This window comes from Stylophora pistillata, chromosome 5, assembly GCF_964205215.1.
Source record: "Stylophora pistillata chromosome 5, jaStyPist1.2, whole genome shotgun sequence".
Taxonomy (NCBI): Eukaryota; Metazoa; Cnidaria; class Anthozoa; order Scleractinia; family Pocilloporidae; genus Stylophora; species Stylophora pistillata.
The window spans coordinates 3570801-3590349 of NC_142523.1; the positions used below are offsets into that span (position 1 = coordinate 3570801).

The window sequence follows — 19549 nt, forward strand, 5'->3', positions numbered from 1 at the left end:
TCTCCTCTTATTTTCACTCTTTTCAGTAAAACGTGGTCAAGCTTTGAATGTTTTCATTTTCTCGCACTTTAAAACCAAGCGGAATCTATGTTTTTAGGTGAAATTATAAACCAGCAGATGTGAGGCTCCCCTGTTCCGGCTCCCACGTTTCGGCCAGGCCTGGCTGCTAAGTCACTAGTGTTCTACAACTCGTCTGGATTTGTGTTTGTGTCATACTCGGATTTGTGGTTGTGTGATACTCACGCAATATTTGATCATGTTTCCCTAAAACTTGTTCCTTAATAGTGCATCTTAAATGACAAGAGTTGTTTGCAGAAGAAGCCACTGCCATGAAGGTCCTCAAAGTGCTGATTCCCGGTACGGAGCTAGTTGGATCGCACACGGTACGGAGTCAATTCGATTAACAAAATGCAGGAAACCTTTAATTAAACGCATCGCTGTCATTTTATTTGTCGCCATAGGTTTCAAATATGTATAGTTGGAGCCCAAATGTATCTGCATCATTGAGTTAAATCTAACCACCTTGTGATTTATCGAGTAAATGAAATATACACGAATTCATTGTCGCAGTCGATTGCATAGAAGTAGCTTGTTTTCAAGTTTGAGTGCGTAGCAATCACGACACCTTTTAAATATGTTTCGCAACGTCTTCTACGGGTCAAACTCTTATTGAAAATTTGTGACTCATATTTAAATCATAGTTTCTTTTACTCGTCATTTTAATGAAACGAAAATAGGAGCATGTTGACTGTAGGTAAAAAAAAAACATTTTGGGTGACTTCGTGTCACGGAGCAGATACTGGTGTTATTCACTAGTATAGATAGATTCAAAACCAAATTTAGCACCTTTCTTTTAGAGAAGATTGATTTATATTTGAAATATTTATATTTATATCATTTTATTTATTATATTTTTGATGATATTTTACGTATACTTTTTACTTATTAGATACATTTTTAAATTGATTTATATTTCGCGTTATAACTGTACTTATATTGTGTATAGTTTTTGCTGACTTAATAAATGTAGATGTAGATGCTACAAAACGAAAGAAAACAGAGACCAGAGAAAATAAGAAACAGTTGGCCAACGATATCAAAACATGTTTACACACAGAAAGCAGAAGAAAGATGAGTGCCAATCTTTTGTTAGAAGGTGGTGGTTCAATTGGGAGTAAAAATTACCCACCAAATATTCGGAGCAAAATAATCAGGACCCTATTATATAATTATTTATAGGTCTACTACATCGAGGTTTACATCAGAGAGTACTCTTGGCTTGTGGCTAGAAGATATAGAGAGTTTTATGATCTTCACGAGAAGGTCAGTGACCTTTAGTTAAGAATTAAAGTTGTTCTAATTAGAACGTTTTAGAATTTTTGTATTGGTTAATGTTTCTAAGTGTGGTTGTTCCATCTGGTCCCCCTCCTCCCTCACTGATGCTTATGGAAGAGGTTGGGGGGGGGGGATGGAGGGAGCAAAATCAGGGTCTTTTAGATGATGTAAAGTCTGAAAAAACTTACACCAGAACTTTTAAGCCTTGATAAAGAGATTTACAATAACAGAAAACATTTGATATTAGACATGAAAGAACTATGGGAAAATGATCAAAACTAATACATAACGTTAAAATTACAAAATTTTGGAAAACTTCATTTGCCAATATTTCTCACGACAGGAAATGAGAGCCTGGTTGTTGTTTTTTATCAGTGATCATTTTCAACTATTATGGTATAATTCCTAGCAAAGACAATGAGCCTAAATCAGATTTAACACATTAGGTTCCTTGATTCTGGTTGAGAAGAAATTAAGAAACCTGAGACTTTTCTGTTATAATTAACTTCCCATTTTTGGAATTAATTCTGCTGTGCACAGCTTGTGAAAAGTAGTGGGATAGATCGCTCCCTAATACCGCCAAAGAAATATTTTGGATTTCTTCAACCGGAGTATGTGGAGAGGAGACGGCAAGCACTGGAAGCATACTTTGAGACACTGTTGTCAAGGTTTGGAGAGAACTTACCGAAAGAATTATTGGAATTCTTAGAGACAGATAAATTTGTAAGTGTCACTGATAGATATATATCTTATTAACTAAGCGCGAGGGCCATACTGGGAGAATATCGGCCCGAGGTCTTTACATTACGGACCGAGGGCCAATATTCTTCCAGTATGGTCCCGAGCAAGCTTGGTTAATAATAGATTCATTATACAACTGAAGTTCAAAGGGACACAAGTGCGGTATCATTCGGGACCATTTGAGACCATTCTGGACAGTGCCCAGTCCAATACTGAGAGAATATTGACCCGCAATAGAGCATTTTGATTGGTTGAATTTAGTTATTGGCCCTCTGACTTCCCGAGTCATGTAATAAATACTTTTAATACCTTTTATCATATCTCTTAGTCAGTACATGTGATTGGTCAATTTAGGAGGCTGTCATGATATAAAATTTAAATATAGAAGTTTGTGTGATTTGAAATCATCCCCCTCATATTTCAATCCAGAGATATCTTTAACTCTCAAGATCAGAATGTTCATTCTCCCCTCTTGCTGTTACACAATTTTTTTATAAATTAGTTATGAGAATTTGGTGTTAGATTAAGACAACAACTTCCACCTGATGACTTTGAGTATTCTCATTACCTGTTTGCTGGGTCATGTATGGATATTATAGGGAGAAGTTGCAGGTTAATCACTTCTGGGAGTTAAAGAATTAAAAACCTTTTTCAGTGGGTAGGGTAAGGTGTGAAACCTCACTTTTTCCCTTGGATTTATGGCCCTCATGCTGTGAGCTTGAGCCTTAAGTGCAAGTGGAAAAAACCTGGTCCATACCTGACAGTATGGACCATGAACTTGGCTTTGCATGTGACAAAGGGGATTGTATGTGTGCTCTTACAAAGACAGATTTGATTGATTCAGGAAATCACAAGTGATGCGATAAGTGTTTCTCTTTGGTCTACAGGATGTTTGTGGTGTTACTCATACTCTGGCTAAAGAATTGTTTCTTACTGGTGAGTGCATTGTATTATTTCTTGTTACCAGGGCTACAAGCTGGAATCATTTTGATTACTATATAGCAAGAAGGAAAAAGTTTGTGAACATGATTTGCAGCAAGAGTAGTTGCTTTCAATTGGAAACTGAATTTTTTGGTTATGTAAGATTAGTTGTAGCATTCTTTTTTTCCTGGTGTTTATGAGCTTAAGTTCAAGTAAGATATACATTGATCTTAATTATTATTTTAATTAATTTAGGGTGAAATATCCTTTTTTCTAGTGTAAAAAAATTTATTTTGATTCAAATTTATGACTTTAGTATGGCAAAAAAATAATCCTGAAAAAAGTTAGAATGAAATTAAACCTATCCTAATTTTTTTATACACATCTTTTACATCTATTATGTACTTCCCTTTCCTTTTTGAAAAAAAAAAAGGAGATGCAATTCTGGAAAAGGAAGAACAGTTTACCCTTACACTGCTTCAGCTACACTGTATAACAAGCAGGCTTGGCATAGCTGCACCAACATGTGGTGGGTTTCTGAATATTTTACCTAAGATTATGTGATAGATAATTAACAATTATTCCACGAGCGCGCGTTGGATATGAGATGATAGACAGCCAACGAGGCGCGTAGTGCCGAGTTGGCTATAATCATCTCATATCCAACAAGTGCGAGTGGAATAATTGTTTTATTAAAAACGTTAAATTAAATTATTAAATTTTATTAAATTTTTAGCTCTCTTTTGATTTTAAGCTGACACGTATGCTTACCATATTTGTAGATTATGGTATATTGGCTGATATACCATAATGGCTAAGCCAATAAAAAGTCTTGAATTGCATTATCCAATGATCTAGTTTTTAATAATTTTTTTTATCATTTTTTTGCAAATGATATCTGATTGTGATTATCGATACAATTTTTCTAGTTTTAAATTTCTGAAATGATGGCATGTCATTTCTGTTAGTCAAAAGTACTTCTATTATCATTTGACCCTTTAAGAGCCATGCATGTTTTTATTGTTAATTATTATCATATGATAAAAAATGGGGGCACCAGGGCTGTATGCAATGCGTGAACAGTGCCAGAAAAATCCATGGAATACAGCCCTACAAGATACAATTAAGACAAAAAAATGAAAGAAGAAAAACTAAGGATAAAAATGGGGATCATACTCTGTAAATTATTTATTGACCAAGTCAGGCAGGCCATGCAGCAAAAAAACTTGACCAGGCTCAGGTGGTGTACAATGAGCTTGAGCCGAATATATTCCAATCCAGCCTTCCCACTTAGTCAATAAGTAAATTATATTGAACAAGGTTTGCTGAATATTAATGCTATTTTACAGATTCCCATTTTCGACATGGTGACATAGGCAACCTGTATGACTTTTTGTATCAACTGAAACACTTGAAGGTAAATTGAAATTATCATGTGTTATTTTTTTAGGTCTCTCTGTCTTAGTTTGTGCCTTTCTCTTTGAGATGTATCTTGTGTTTGGAATGATTTTGTAATACTACAGTTATATCTTCTAGGCTTCGGGTAACAAAAAGCTGGTGGAACTGAGTGACAACATGACACTTAAATGCAACCTTGGTATATTCAAGTCTTTAGAGACCCTTGAAGTAAGTGAAATAACCAATTATTGGCTTGTTGGTCAGCCAGGTGGTTATTTGGCAGTCAGACTGCTTTGTCAGTCAGTTAGACTATCATTCTGACAGATGCTCAGTCAGTTTGTCAGAAAGACAGTCAGTTGTGTTTGTTAGTTACTCCACCATTCAGTCAGACAGTCAGTCATTTGGTCAGACCGTCAATCTTTCATCCAGTCAGTCCTTCATCCTTTTAATCAGTTGGCCAGATAGTCATTCCATCATTTAGACAGACATTCAGTCAGTTGGTTAGACAGACAGTCTGTCAGTTATTCATTCTTTCCATCTATCCACCGGTTGGTCCATCAGTTAGTCAGTCAGTCCAGTCAGTCAGACCAGTCCGTCAGTCCAGTCCAGTCCAGTCCGTAAGTCTAGTCCGTCAGTCCAGTCCGTCAGTCCAGTCCGTCAGTCCCGTCCGTCAGTCCAGTCCGTTAGTCAGTCCAGTCCGTCAGTCAGTCCGTCAGTCCAGTCCGTCAGTCAGTGGTTATGGAAGGAAGTTATTCAGCCATTCGGCCAGTCAAACATCGAGTCAGTTTGTCGGTCAGACAGATACAATCAGTCACTTGGCCAGTGAGACAGTCAGAACGAATGTTTCGCTCTGACATAGGACTAACACTCGAAACGTCAATTTAAGAAACTCTTTTCGATGGCAAATTTACGCTATCAACTTAGTTGATGAAACCAAGATATCTTTCAATACCCTTCCATTCCCCCCCCCCCCACCGACGCAGAACCACAGTTTCTCTAGAAACTTACCTTCTTTATTCATTGTTGTCAATCAGTTGACCTAAACATGTTCTTATTCAGATTGACAACTGTGAAGTGGAGCCATTGGAGGGACTAAGTTTTATTCAAAGCCAGATAGAAAAACTCGCAGTTCATCAATCAATCCACTTGCTGAAAGTAAGTAGGATGTAATTCAAAGCAGATGGTAACCAAATGCGATTTTGACACCAAGGGAGTCAATAGGTTTCCGTCGTAAGTCGATCAAATGGATGCGAGTCAGTTCGATCGAAGGTTGTTTCGATCGAAGGTTGTTTCGATCGAAGGTCGTTTCGATCGAAACCAAAGGTCAGTTCGATCGAAGACAAGAGTCAGTTCGATCGAAGATTAAATGATAGTAGTATATGTAGTAGCGATTCAAGGAAAAGAAGCGATGTCTTGCGAGCTTCTTGCGAGCTAATAGAGAATAAAATTTGAAGAACCATGATGCGAGCCATGAGAAAATATTTCCATCATTTTTCCAAATGCGCGTGGAACATAAGGAATGGTCGCGTCTGTTTTCTGTTAAAGCAAAAAATCATCAAAAATAGTTGAAAACAAAACGCGAAATTATCGGCAGGCCTACAAGGAGACTGGAGTCTACCCTACCCCCAAGGCCTTTAGCAATATACCAAATATGGAAACAGGCGGCTGGCGGCCATGTTCCTTGACGACCAGGTTCAAGAATGTATTCTGCACAACTCCGAAGTTAACAGGAAATATTTTTAAACAGATTTGATAAATAGTAAGTTCAATACACCTAAGCAATAGTTACAGCCTTCGATCGAACTGACTCTTGTCTTCGATCGAATCGACTTTATCGCTCGAAACGACCTTCGATCGAAACAACCTTCGATCGAACTGACTTTCATTTGATCAAACGCCGCGGCATTTCTTGAAGTTGTGGGGCCGAGATCTAACCCAAACCGCGGTTATACCCGAGCAATTAAGGTGGCTCGTACTAGTTTCCTCGCGCGGGGAACAGATAACTCTTGCGTCACGCGCGGGAGAAACGTGCGAAAGAAGCGCGAGATTAAAAGACGAAAATTTAAAACAAAGATGGCTTCGCGAGGAATTTTTTCTACTTATGTGAGAAGTTTACCTAAGAGCTTGTATTTGATATGTTGAGCGGCCACTGTAAATGCAGGAGATAGAAACTAAGATAAAGAAGACGATTTTCGGAGAAGCAAAGGTTGCTTCACTTCACATTTAAAAGAAATATTCAACCGATATGAAATCTTGCGACGGCGAAAAAAGAAAAACTCAAGTGAAGGATAATCTACCTGTAGTGGAAGAAGACTTTGAAACTTAAAGGAAAATAATATGATATAGCCAGAAGTCGTGTGTAGGATTTTTAAGATGAGCCCGGGAGGCTGTCTTTGACAGCTGTTTAATGATTTTCTTAGCAGTAAACGTCTGTAAACATCAGATCGTAGGCGCGCGCGCGAGCATACCTAATTGTCAGCGGTAGCTATAACAGATCATGAGCAAATGTCGATCTTATAGAATCCAGATTTTTAAATGCGCGAGAACGCGCGTGGAAAGTGGTAAACTCACGAAAGCTATCGCATGAAAACAAGTCCGGTAACCCCTTCTTTTTATTGTTCCAATATGATAATAACGTCGAAAGGAATCATCAGAAAAAAAAAATAGAAAATTCTACGGAAGGAAATTTGCGATGTGTGAAAATTGCCTTTTTTATAGATTTTCTGAAATTCCGCTCCGTAGAAATTTTTAAAAATCTTTGTGCACTTTCCTTTTCAAGTGCCAAAAGCAATCACTGAAAAAAATCAGGGGGTCACCGGGTTAGTTTTCGAATTATTTAAGCCACAAGTTAAAAAATGCGTCTGAATAAGCCAATGAAAGCGTTGCCATGGAAACTGCTAGTGACGAGTTGACACCTGTTTTTGGATAACCAATGGTTATATAATTCAACCCCGTAAAAGTGTTCAACTGGCCTTGGTCAGCCTTTCTGTTGTATTCTTTCAAAGTTACAAACCATCAGAAAGATGGAAACCGGTACGAGCCACCTTAATGGGCCTCAGGTAATCTCTTTTAGAGGGTTGACTTGAGTAAATAATTGTCCGTCGACTGTTAGTTTTCGGCCTTCTTGACACTGTTCACAAAAATAAATGTGCAAATAAAAGGTTCGGCTAAAATGAAGACACCTGTAGTTTAGAACGCGGTTTTGTTAAACAACGACTTAACTTTGTTTAAATAACCGGCCCTTAGAGTTTCGGATAAATCTTTTATTGAGGTGGCTGGTACCAGTTTTCATCTTTTTGATGGTTTGTAACTTTGAAAGAATACAACAAAAAGACTGACAAAGGCCAGTTGAACATTTTTACAGGGTTGAAATATATAATCATTGGCTATCCGAAAATAGGTGTCATTTCGTCACTAGCAGTTTCCATGGCAACGCTTTCAAAGGATTATTCAGACGCATTTTTTAGCTTATGGTTCAAATAACTTGAAAACTAACTCGGTGACCCCGTGATTTTTCTTAGTGATTGCTTTAGGCACTTGAAAAGGAAAATGTACAGAGCTTTTAAAAAAATTCTGCGGAGCGGAATTTCAGAAAATCCAGAAAAAAGGCAATTTTCACGCATCGCAAATGCCCTACCGTAGAATTTTCTAGTTTTTACTCTGACGATTCCTTTCAACGTTATTATCATATTGGAACAATAAAAAGGAGTCACCGGACTTGTTTTCATGCAATAGCTTTCGTGAGTTTAGCAATTTCCACGCGCGCTCTCGCGCATTTAAAAATCTGGATTCTATAAGATCGACATTTGCTCATGATCTGTTTTAGCTACCGCTGACTATCGCGTGTGTTCGCGCGAGCACCTACGATCTGATGTTTACAGTCGTTTGCTGCTTAGAAAATCATTCAATAGCCGTCAAAGACAGCCTCCCGGGCTCATCTTAAAGGAGCTACTCACAACTTCTGGCTATGTTATATTATTTTCCTTGAATTTTCACAGTCTTCTTCCACTTCAGGCAGCTTATCCTACAGTTGATTTCTCCTTTTTTCGCGGTCGCAAGCTAAGATTTCATATCGGTTGGATATTTCGTTTAGATGTGAAGCAACCTTTATCTCTCTGAGAATCGTGTTCTTTATCTTCGTTTCTGTCTCCTGCTTACGCAGTGGCCGTTCAACACATCAAATACACGCCTTTAGGTAAACTTCTTACAAAAGTAGAAAAAAGCCTCGCGCCGCCATCTTTGTTTTGAATTTTCGTCTTTAATCTCGCGTTTCTTTCGCACGTTTCTTTCGCGCATGACGCAAGAGTGACTTGTTCCCCGCGCGAGGAAACTAGTACCAGCCACCTTAAAGGCCGGAGTTTTTCCGCGCAAGCGCGTTGCGTCCACGCGCATGAAAAGAAAAGAAAGGGCTTTTGGGGCTGTTGGCAGGCCTCCTTCGGTAATGTTTATTTTATTTTTGATGTGCAGGACATACTAGTCGATGACGAGATTTGGGAGCAAGGCGTTCTGGAGACAGTCGAGGCAGATGGGGCATCGTCTTTGAGTTCAACGTCAAACTTCCGGGCATGGACAGCTTTAACTGATGCAGATTTTAGTCAGAATGATCTTCCATATATCGACGAATCTGTGGTAAATGCTGCTGCATGATATAAACTATGTCTTAATTATCTTTTGTGTAAATTATTCCACGACAACAATGCTGTTTTGGCGAAACATTAGCTAAAGGTAAAAGTTTGAATCTTTTCTCAAGAACACTTTCCAACTCTGCTCTCGTAGCATGATTATTTGACTCTGCTCTACATTATTTTGTATTTTACGGAGGGGGGGGGGGGGGAGGAGGTCTAAATCGGCGAAGGCGGTTGGTGCAAATGGACCAGCGGTCTAAATCCGCTGGGACACTGGTCCCATAAACTTTTGGAAGCGAAGCGCGCCATCACTGATGGGCCAGAGTTCATGTTACTTAAAAAACGTTGCAGTTGGAACTGATTTGGGACTCTCATTATCCAATGATTTTATTTTCCATTTACCTATTTCTTGTTAGGTTTTGTTGCCGAATGTCACATGCTTGAATCTCAGTTACAATCGGATTGAAGCTATAGAACATCTTCAGGTAAGAGAATATCAAGAGAGAATTTAGTCATATCAACACGAGCGGAGAACAAAGAAAAAAGTCTGAGTCCCTTTTAGGGGTTTCGAAGCTCGCACTTGATCGTGTACCACTACCGATGCCCTAGCCGATAACATCATAGCTAAACTGACCAATCAGTATACACGAACCGGACTTATAACCCCCTGACTGAATAACATCATAGCTAAACTGACCAATCAGTATACACGAACCGGACTTATAACCCCCTGACTGAATAACATCATAGCTAAACTGACCAATCAGTATACACGAACCGGACTTGTAACCCCTTGACTGAATAACTCTTCACTTGACTCTGATGACGACTTCCCCTCACTTCCGCTTCCGTGTTTGGTTGTCGAAACGTCAGTCACCACTACCGACAAAAGCCTTTTCAGAACTACCTTCACCCGGACTGTCAGACTTCACGATCAAATAAGAGTCGAGTTTATTTATGACTGAAAGTTGCTTTTCAGTTATTTCCCGTGACCTCCTTTTAGTACTTAAACCGCCTCCTGATTCAATTGTTAGAGCGCCGGACTGTTGTGCGGGAGGTCGAGGGTTCAAGCCCCTGCCGGACCAACACTCAGGGTCTTAAAATAACTGAGGAGAATTTGCTACCTTTCTATGATATCAAGAAATGGATAGATATTCTAGTCTTCTTGGATAAGGACGAATAAACCGTAGGCCCCGTCTCCTGCAGGGTTAGGGGTAGGAGACGTTAATTTCTCACGCACGAGATTACTGTGTGGTGGATGTCCTCGCCTGGGGCGGGATGGGTGGGTTTACTGGGTCCGCAGTAATTGGCGCAAGCTGTTGCGGTGTCCCTGCCTGTCGGCGAATTTAATAAATTACAAAATTATAAAATTACTTACACGAGGTTTTCAGAGTGAAATTTAGTAGTACGATAATAATATAAAGTAACAGTTAAGTATTCTCCAAGTTAGCCTGCGAGCAGGATCTCATTATTAGCTCTGCAGGATGAGCATTTCTAAGCTCGCGGGAAGATTTGAGAGGAGTCAGAGAGAGCTTTGCTGGGGGTCTGGGACTAATACGGTGCTAGAACCCTTGGCCCAGCTCTCCTCGTCTCAAGGACTTAAACTTTCCCGCGGGCGGAGCTACATTTGTGCCGAAGCCAACAACAAGAGAATATCTCAGGCCATCGCATTTTACATCGTAGACGGAGAATTCTTCGATCTCTGAGGCGTACTGAAAACCCTTCTTACTCTATATTGGTGCTTTGCTCTTTCATTTCAGGCCTTGTCGAATCTGGTCGAGCTGGATTTTTCCTACAATAAAATCTCAAGTCTTGGAAACAACTTGAATACGAGGCTTGGGAATATCAAGAAGTTAAACCTGGCAGGGAACGAACTTAATAATGTGGAAGGTAATGGTACTCATGATTTGCCGTAACCCCTTCCACCCCAAAATCAGCATACGTATTCTCCATACTGTTCTCTATACATTTCCTAAGGTGCTGACAAGGAGAATTTGTTTAACAATCAAGAGCTTCTTTAGTTGGTGATCATTTCCTTTATTCTCCTGACCTTAATGTGTGATTCAGGGGTGATATGTAAGGAGAAATTATATGTTAATTACTCGTTGGGTTCAAAGGGTTAAATACATCGCTGACGTTTAGTTGGTAATTTTGTGTCGGGGGGAATTTCTCTCAAGTGAGCTTGCTCCATGCTTTTGTCTGAAAGCCGGTTGAAAAAACATTTCCACAAGCTGATCGTGCTTGCAGGTGTTTTGCATTCGCTGCAAAAGGAATGTCCTCGCTCAATTCCAAGAAGGAGAAAAAAATGATAGGTCACTGTGCTTGTTTGCGAGAAAATGACGATTTACTTCTCTGGTGAGCTCTGACCATACAGAAAAAGCCGCCATTTATTGATGCACGCGCGTTAGTAACGTGTAGAATTACGCGCAGTAAGGATGTACTTAAGTCGCAAATAATTGGAACAGGAAGAAAAAAGTTGAAGACAGGAAACGAAAAAAATAAACTTTATTGGCGCGCATGTGTGCAACGCATTGTGGGTTACAAGGATTGCTCGAGACATCACTTTACTGCTAACAGGAAATTCTCTCTCTTGTAGGCCTTGACAAGATGTATTCCCTAACAGTTCTCAATCTTAGCGAGAATTTCTTCACAGACATCGGCGCCATTTTGACGTTAGGGGAATTACCGTGCTTGGAAATCCTGGATTTTAGAGATAACGCCATGACAAGGGAACCGCTGTACCGTGTCAGGGTCTTCGCGGCATTTGATGACCGCGCTGAACAGGTTAAAAAGTCTCTCAATAACTCACGTTAATTCCTATCAATGTGATGTTGATATCCTGCAAAAATATTTTACCTTCCTAGAAGAGCACTTTTTGTTTGATTGTCACTGATGAAACCAAAATCAAATTTAACGTCATAGCCGATCAGAACAAAGTTGATTATCCCAAGAAACCAGTGAGCGTATGTGAAGATGCACGTGACCGGCTTTATGCGCGGGAAACGAAGAGAATGAAGTGATTGGTTTAATTTCTGTTTGTATATTTCTTATCGATGGCACGAGTTTCCTGAACCAATCACGGAGGGCAGTGGGGCAACCATTGCAAACCGGGATCATTATCTAACTGGGCTAACGTGCGTATCGAGTACAAATATCACGCGATATTTGGACAGTTTGTTATTTTGTATCTTAAAAAATCCCTGCGTGCTAAGCTTCACTGTCTGCTTTTCTTGTCCTGCCATATAAGAGAAACACATAAAGTAAATCAGTTTGATAATAAATAGTATCGCTGAGTTTTTTAACTCGTGGTTTGTATTTTGACCCACCCTTCGGACTCGTCAAAATACGGTACAGCTCGTAGAATACTCGGCGGTACTGTACACAACAGAACGCCTGAGAAGATATCTTTACTATACACCCTCAGTTGAAAATTTCTTCTTCTCACCTTGAAATGGCTCTACCAGCTTTGTAACTTTGTTTGATACGTAAGGTTTATTCTTGTCCGTGACTAGCTTGAACTTGATGGCCAGCACCCATCAAATAGAGAAATGAACAAGATCCGTGAGTTACTCCAAGAAGAGCTGAATTTCGAAATTATTAATTATCCAACTCCACCACAATACTCAGTATCAAAGAGAAGCAATAAAAAGGTAGGTGTACTACAATAACAAGCAGTATCTATTGTTTTAATGTGTGGTTAGTTTTATTCGCTTTATTTGAAACTTTCATAAATGTGCTTGCCCTTTTAAATCTCTTAAGGAAACTACAATGTCTTTGCAAATCAAAACTTGAACTGAAATGAATTAATTCGTTCTTGTCGCTCATTCGTGGAGATACATTAGTGTTTGGTTTTGTTTTCAGGGCAGAAGTATCGATAGAGTGATAGCTCTTGATTCAGAAACAGAAGAGCAGTCCAGTACACCCGTAACAGGTACAATTAACCCCATAACTCCCAAGATCTGATCGTTAATTCTCCTCTCTGGCTGCTACACATTTCATTGTAAATTAGTGAGGAGAATTTGGTGTTAGATCATGATAACAACTTCTACTTGAAAATGAGTATTCTCCTTACCTGTTTGCTGGATATTTTTTTGAATATGTTAAGGAGAAGTTACATGTTAATCACTTCTGGAAGATAAAGGGTGGGGGAGGGGGTCTGGGGGTGAATTACCGTCAGTTGCATTAAACCCAACTCACGAACTCCTTGCTTATGTCAAATTGCCTTCAGAATCCAATTCGTCTGTGGACGAATCAGATGCCGAGTTCCGTTCCCGAGTGGAGAAAATTCGGCAGATCGGTGGAGACGCATGGCTTACGTTATATGACGAGGTACACTCAGAAGAAGAAATGACACAGGTTTGTGCGCGCTACAGAGCGCATGCGTTCAATTTGAAATTAATCATAATCACGAAAAGTCTCTTAAGAAACCGATGATACGCAGAAAAGCGAGGAAGCGCTCGCGATTAAATCAGTCACAAGTGGTTTTTAGTTTACATATTCGTTCGACTTTCAGATTGAAAAATACTCTGACAGAAGTAATATGATTGATATAATGGTGAATATACGTCAGAACCTTTAGATTTTGTTCTTTGTTCAGGTCCAACCAAACGGCGAAGTGTCGTCGACAGGTGATAGAAGCCATACTGAGCCCGTAAATGATCAGCAGTCTCCTAAGCATGACACGATTGGTGGGAACTTTGAAAGTCCTGACAGCCCAACAGAAGAACAGGTTACTGGTGTGGTTTATCGAATTGAATTTATTTGTTTGAGTTTTGAGAAAGGCGCAAGTTTTCTGCACAAATCGAAGAGAATTAAAGCAAAACCAAAGAAATTGTAAATTACTGTCGACACTCGTACAAAAACTCTGAATAATTGGTTTTTGGATAACCTCCCAGAAAACAAGAAATAGTTTATTTCTGTCAAAAAACGATCGGAAATGAAATTATGGAAGTGCTATGTTATGTCTTCGGCTTCTCGGAGGTGAATAATACTGACGAATCACTTCCAAACCAACCAATCAAGCAGTTAAAACACTGTAAAAACACTTCAATCATGAAAAATTCCTGCATTTTTCTTGCACCCTCTTTCGCCATTTTGCGAAGGGCACGAATAAGGACTGAAATTTCTTAACTTGTTGGCCATTGATTGTAGCTTCTATAGAGCACTATAATATGCAGTTTTGATTGTTTTTGACGTATTTATTTGACTCTTTCATTTTATCGCTGCTGATCAGGGAACTGCAGGCGCACGGAGAGGGAATGAGACTCATCCTAGTCGTCTTCAGTTTGGTTTTGCGCCTGAGCTGGAAAAACTCGTACACGACAGAGTGGAATCAAGTGCAGACTTGTACGTAACCATAGTCACTTCTAGAATGTAATGTTGTGTAAAGCGCTTTCCATTTGAATCTCGTTATGATAAAACCAAAGAAATAATACCGACCTATTGGAAAGAATCTTAATATCACCAGGAGCCAGGTTGGAATGTAAAGGAAATTAATGGGCCGGTTATTAAAACGAAGTCTAACCCAAACTGCGGCCAGTTTTACGTAAGGTACGGGCCTCAGGTATTCTCTATAAGAGGGTTGATTTAATTAAATGAATGTGTTTCCACTGTTAACTTGGCCCTCTTGACCAGACCGGGTTCGGCTAGAATGAAGATAGTTAGGAACGCGGTTTCGCTAAACAACGGCTATGCCTTGTTTAAATAACCGGCCCAGTGTTTTTAGCTTGAATGCGGTAGAATAGTCGTAATGTTGTCAACAAGCTTGTATTGGAAAAGTAGGATCACTCGCAAACAGCGAAGTATTCCAATTAAAAAACTTGTCTGTTTAAATGAAGGACCTCAGGCACATATATGGTGGAAGTCGAAGGAGAAGTGCATAATGAAGGGAGTACAGAGGAAAGAATGGTTGGAGTGGACCTTTCCAAAGGGGTCATTTTCGAGATACAGATAACGACCGGGAAGACATTTGCAAAACATAATCTGGGTAAGAATTCCGTTTTATAGCAGTGTTGGGCAATGTTGGGGCAATGTTGGGGCAATGTTGAGGCAATGTTGAGACAATCTTCTCTCTTTTAAATGGAAAGTAATATCCCAATAAGTTCTCACCCCTCCCCTACTAGAATGTGGCTGTTTGGGTGAGTGATATTATCGTAGTGTACCTAAATTGTATTTGAAGGGGGAGGGGTAAGGAGTGGAAATCGAGATAGTCAATTGGTATCACTTAAAGGCTTGTGCCCAAACATTGTAATCCTTAATTTTAAACCCTTCCGGCGAGAGAGCTTGACTGCACTCTACGGGTCGGCCAAATGGTGACAATTAAACCTTTCTTCTTTCCATTTTGTAGAGGACATAAGCAGTGTCGACATTTTGGAACTGCATGACACCTTCTGTGTCGATATCCGGGACATCTATTCCAAGGAATGGCGACGTCATTATGCTGATGATAGCGACAATTGCGTTCATAACAGAGACTATCGTCAAGTAGCCAGGTATCGCATGCGTTCAATGGAAGATGCTGCTGAGCTGTTTGTTCTGCTTTACAAGTTTATCACTGAAAGGTAGTGACTTATGTCTCTTTTGCCTTTTGGTTCTCCATCTTCCTTTGTGTAGTGTAGCTTCCAGTTTCCGTTCCTGTTTCAGTTTCTGTAGCATAAAGTGAGTAAGGGTATTAGTACTCCTTCCTGGATGAAATGGTGGTTGTGCAGATATCCATTTTTATTAAAAACTGGATCATTGGATAATGCAATTCAAGACTTTTTATTGGCTTAGCCATTATGGTATATCAGCCAATATACCATAATCTACAAATATGGTAAGCGTACGTGTCAGCTTAAAATTAAAAGAGAGGTAAAAATTTAATAAAATTTAATAATTTAATTTAACGTTTTTAATAAAACAATTATTCCGCTCGCGCTTGTTGGATATGAGATGATTATAGCCAACTCGGCGCTACGCGCCTTGTTGGCTATCTATCATCTCGTATCCAACGCGCGCTCGTGGAATAATTGTTAAATATTCCTGAGGTGGCGAGGTGCATGGTTAAAGTTAGGTTTTTGTTCTAGATCACAACACGATGACACAGCAGTTTACCAAAAAACCATTCAACTATCCTGCCTCCTTTTCACTCATCTTATCATACTTCTCTATGTTCTTAGGTCCTCCAAGGATGCCATTCCCAGCATTGACATCCAAGAACCGCTTGCAGAAATCTTCTCAGCGAACATTGTAGAATGGCCCAATCCATTAGGTGTACAACAAGACCTTCTGCACAAATATTTAGACGATTTCCTTCAGGAACCTGACAAGAAACAAGGATTACATTGCACAGAAGTAAATTCCCTAGACACCCGACGTATGCAGAGGGTCCAAAACATTTACCAGACCCTCCACGCTGAGTTCATAGACGTGGGGTGCTTAAGACATGATCGCTCTGGGCCCTCTCCCGAGAGGGTCCGCCTGATTTTGTGGTCTGGCTGTCTTCCGTATGTGTACCCAGATCACGAGCTTCCCATTTGCCTTCTAATGACAAATCTCAACATTTATTTGTTTCATTCGTCGCATTTAGACTCGCCTGAGCGTATTCACACGTTGGCAACCTACAGTGACTTACAAGACGTCTTGCATTGTTTTTACAGCTTCCCAGTGCAAGAGCTGAATGAAGTGGTCTTCGGTTTATACGATCAAGGCTTCAGACTGGAAGTGAAACTCGATGGGCCTCGAGGGACCTTTACGATAATCACTCGCGATGCCGAGAAAACGGATAGATTTTTAGGAACTTTGAGAGATGTGCTCGGGGAACCCTTGAATGAGGAGCCTTCTAATGTTCGTGCTTTTAGAAGACAATTTTCATCCGGGAGTCTTCCAAAACTCAGTTTTCCAACCGAAGACAAAATTGACAAATTAAAACAAGAACTTGCAAAATTCGGGAAGGCTTCTTCCACCGCGGAAAACCAGCATCTGCTTATGTACTCTATCGTCCGAGAAATTCCCGACTTTGCCTTGCTAAATGTGCAGGAAAGCGCAGATCTCACAAAGATGCTCCGAAGCTTGATCGTGACGAACTCGGAGATCTATCTCTGCGACGAGGATCATGTACATTGGCCGCTGCCCTCATTTGTGCGGGCGCCGCCGTCTACCCCTCAGTGGGTGGTTACTAAGTCGCAACAGATCAGTAAGATCATCGGGCTTGAAGTGTTTGAACTTAAGGGCAATGTTTGCGACTTTTTCGGCGAGTTTGGGCTCTCGCTGATCTTTGATTGTGATGAATCGGGGACACCATCTCCAGGCGAACAACACTCGTGGCATTTAATTTTCCGAGCCGCTGATGAACGCACCCAGCTTCAGCGGTCGCTGTCACAGGTATGGAAGGACAACTTTCAAGCCGATCTTAAAATCACACATTCAAAGCCCAAGTCGTTCCCAGTCCTTCAAGAGAAAAGGGAAGAAAAAGGGCTCCTAGAGTCTACATCTTCGAATGGTGCACAAACACACCTAGGTACCCCAGTAGAGCCGAAATTTAAAAAGACCCATCGGAGGGTGGGATCGGATTTTCTACCAATTTTCAAACCAAACATGTTGAATAGCCTGGAGAGCTTAGTCGCCCTGGATAGAAAAGTCCTGGACGGATTTTTTCACAAATGGATTTCGCAGAAACAGAGCGACGAGGGTGAAACACTTCTCCATGTGTTATGGACGGGCTGTACACCGTATCTGTATCCGTCGCTGGAATTCAAAGTTTGTATCTTGTTGAGCAATTTGTACGTGTATATTTTGGCGGATAAAGAACACAAAGTCTCCATCAACAAACAGAAAGGAATAAAGTTGAAGATTTCAGAAGATACCGACTTCACTGATGTTAAACCTACGATCTGTTTTAATTTCATTCCGATAACCCAACTTAGGCAGGTTTGCGTGGGTTTGTTTGATCAAACGTTACGAATCGAAACAGAGTTGAAAAAGAACACGTTTACTCTGATCACGCGAGATTTCAAATTGACCAGTACTTTTCTGGAGAGATTAGGCGCGATTTTGTCGTCGAGGCATCGTGGTGATTCATCGCCTCTGTCGAGATCCGACACGATGCTCACGAGTATCTACGACTCGCAGTCAACTGCCGATCATGATCCGAACGCTTTTCCGAAAGCAGATTATCAGCACACGAATGGTGGTGTGCGCTTCGTGTATCCGAACGATGACACGTTGGAGATTGTGAAGGATGCCATTGCCGAGTTCAGCCGCCAGTCAGTTCATTGCCTCGAGCTCAAACATGTGGTCATTTTGGTGTATCTCTTGGTCTTCCACGAAACAGAAACGGCTCGCGAAGAACCTCGCACTCTTGTAATCATGGACAAGTCTCTATGCCTTTGCATCGAAGATCATGTCAACTACCCGCTGCCGTTATTTGCTACAGGACTTCCCGAGAATCCGCAATACGATGTGCAAGATCTGCGTGACATCCAGTCACTGTCACGTGTTGAATTTAGTGACTTCAACTCCTGCGACTTTACAATGGTCTTCTCGCCGACTCGACCTCAAGACGAGGATGCACCAGATGGCTTTGATTCAGCGAGTATGGGCGAGTTGTGTGTCATCACACATCACTTGCCAGATCCCGATGAACGCGATATTTGCTGGAAAATTGTTGCTCAGACTTACGAGGAAAAAGAGAAGGCTTTGAGTCTGATCTGCAAGCTCTGGGCCGACATTCATGGCGGCGCTCTACCTGTTATGAAAGCTACGAGGTAGGAATTAAGATGCAACGAAATTAAACGAAGCTTAGCGGTTTACAACAGCAGTGGAGAAGGTAGTAGCTTTGAAAGGCTGAGAAAGTAAAATGAATTGGGACAGTTCATATTCTAAAATTGTCCTCTTTGAAGGAGCAAGAAACTTGCCTTGATACGAAGGGGGTATCGAAAACTTTGTTTCATACGGAGAAGGTGCAACAAACAATGACAGACACTGTTTACCATACTAGCAATGTACATATAGTTTTTTCAATTCGTTGATAAAGCCGTGAAACATGACTCTATTTTAAACAGAATTTTTCGAAGTTTTTGCAACTAAGGCACAAGAAGATCAGTTCCCCTACTCGAATTTTTTCTAGAATATGGGTTCCCTTTGAATTACTTGGTAGATCTGCTTTTGCGAAATATGAGAGGTCGTATAGAATTCCTTTATATTTCTGTATATGTTCAAGAGAATACATTTGTATTATGATGTACTTATCCATATTTTATATGTTTACTATCAATTCAAATTATACACGTTGAAATAGGGAACTTTTGATATGCTCAAAATGAAAAATAGGTGTCAACCTAATTTTTATTTGTTTCAGATAATTTGTTAATACTTATCGTGTTCACCCGGCAGTGCACGGGCCGGCAATGTTGGATGATTTACTGTCATGGAAGCAAATTTCACAACAGCCTATCAAAACGAATGTTAATGATGTCTCTTAGTATTGCTCACAGTGAATTTCTGCATCCATCTGTGCAAACGTGCCCCCCCCCCCACGTTTGCACAGATGG

At 40.3% G+C, this 19549-nt stretch overlaps 1 protein-coding gene across 1 annotated transcript; it reads left to right on the forward strand.

Annotated features, from left to right (window-relative positions):
* Positions 1–173: 173 nt before the first annotated feature.
* LOC111335641 (nischarin) lies at positions 174–19300 on the forward strand. Its single transcript, XM_088760990.1, has 20 exons — positions 174–383; positions 1240–1323; positions 1876–2058; positions 2964–3012; positions 3431–3526; positions 4347–4414; positions 4534–4623; positions 5455–5550; positions 8863–9024; positions 9437–9505; positions 10781–10910; positions 11617–11804; positions 12533–12670; positions 12882–12951; positions 13249–13376; positions 13618–13749; positions 14254–14366; positions 14858–15006; positions 15367–15580; positions 16178–19300. Exons 1-20 carry the CDS (start codon positions 330–332, stop codon positions 18765–18767), a joined length of 4803 nt encoding a protein of 1600 aa, XP_088617116.1. The 5' UTR covers positions 174–329; the 3' UTR covers positions 18768–19300.
* Positions 19301–19549: the final 249 nt, after the last annotated feature.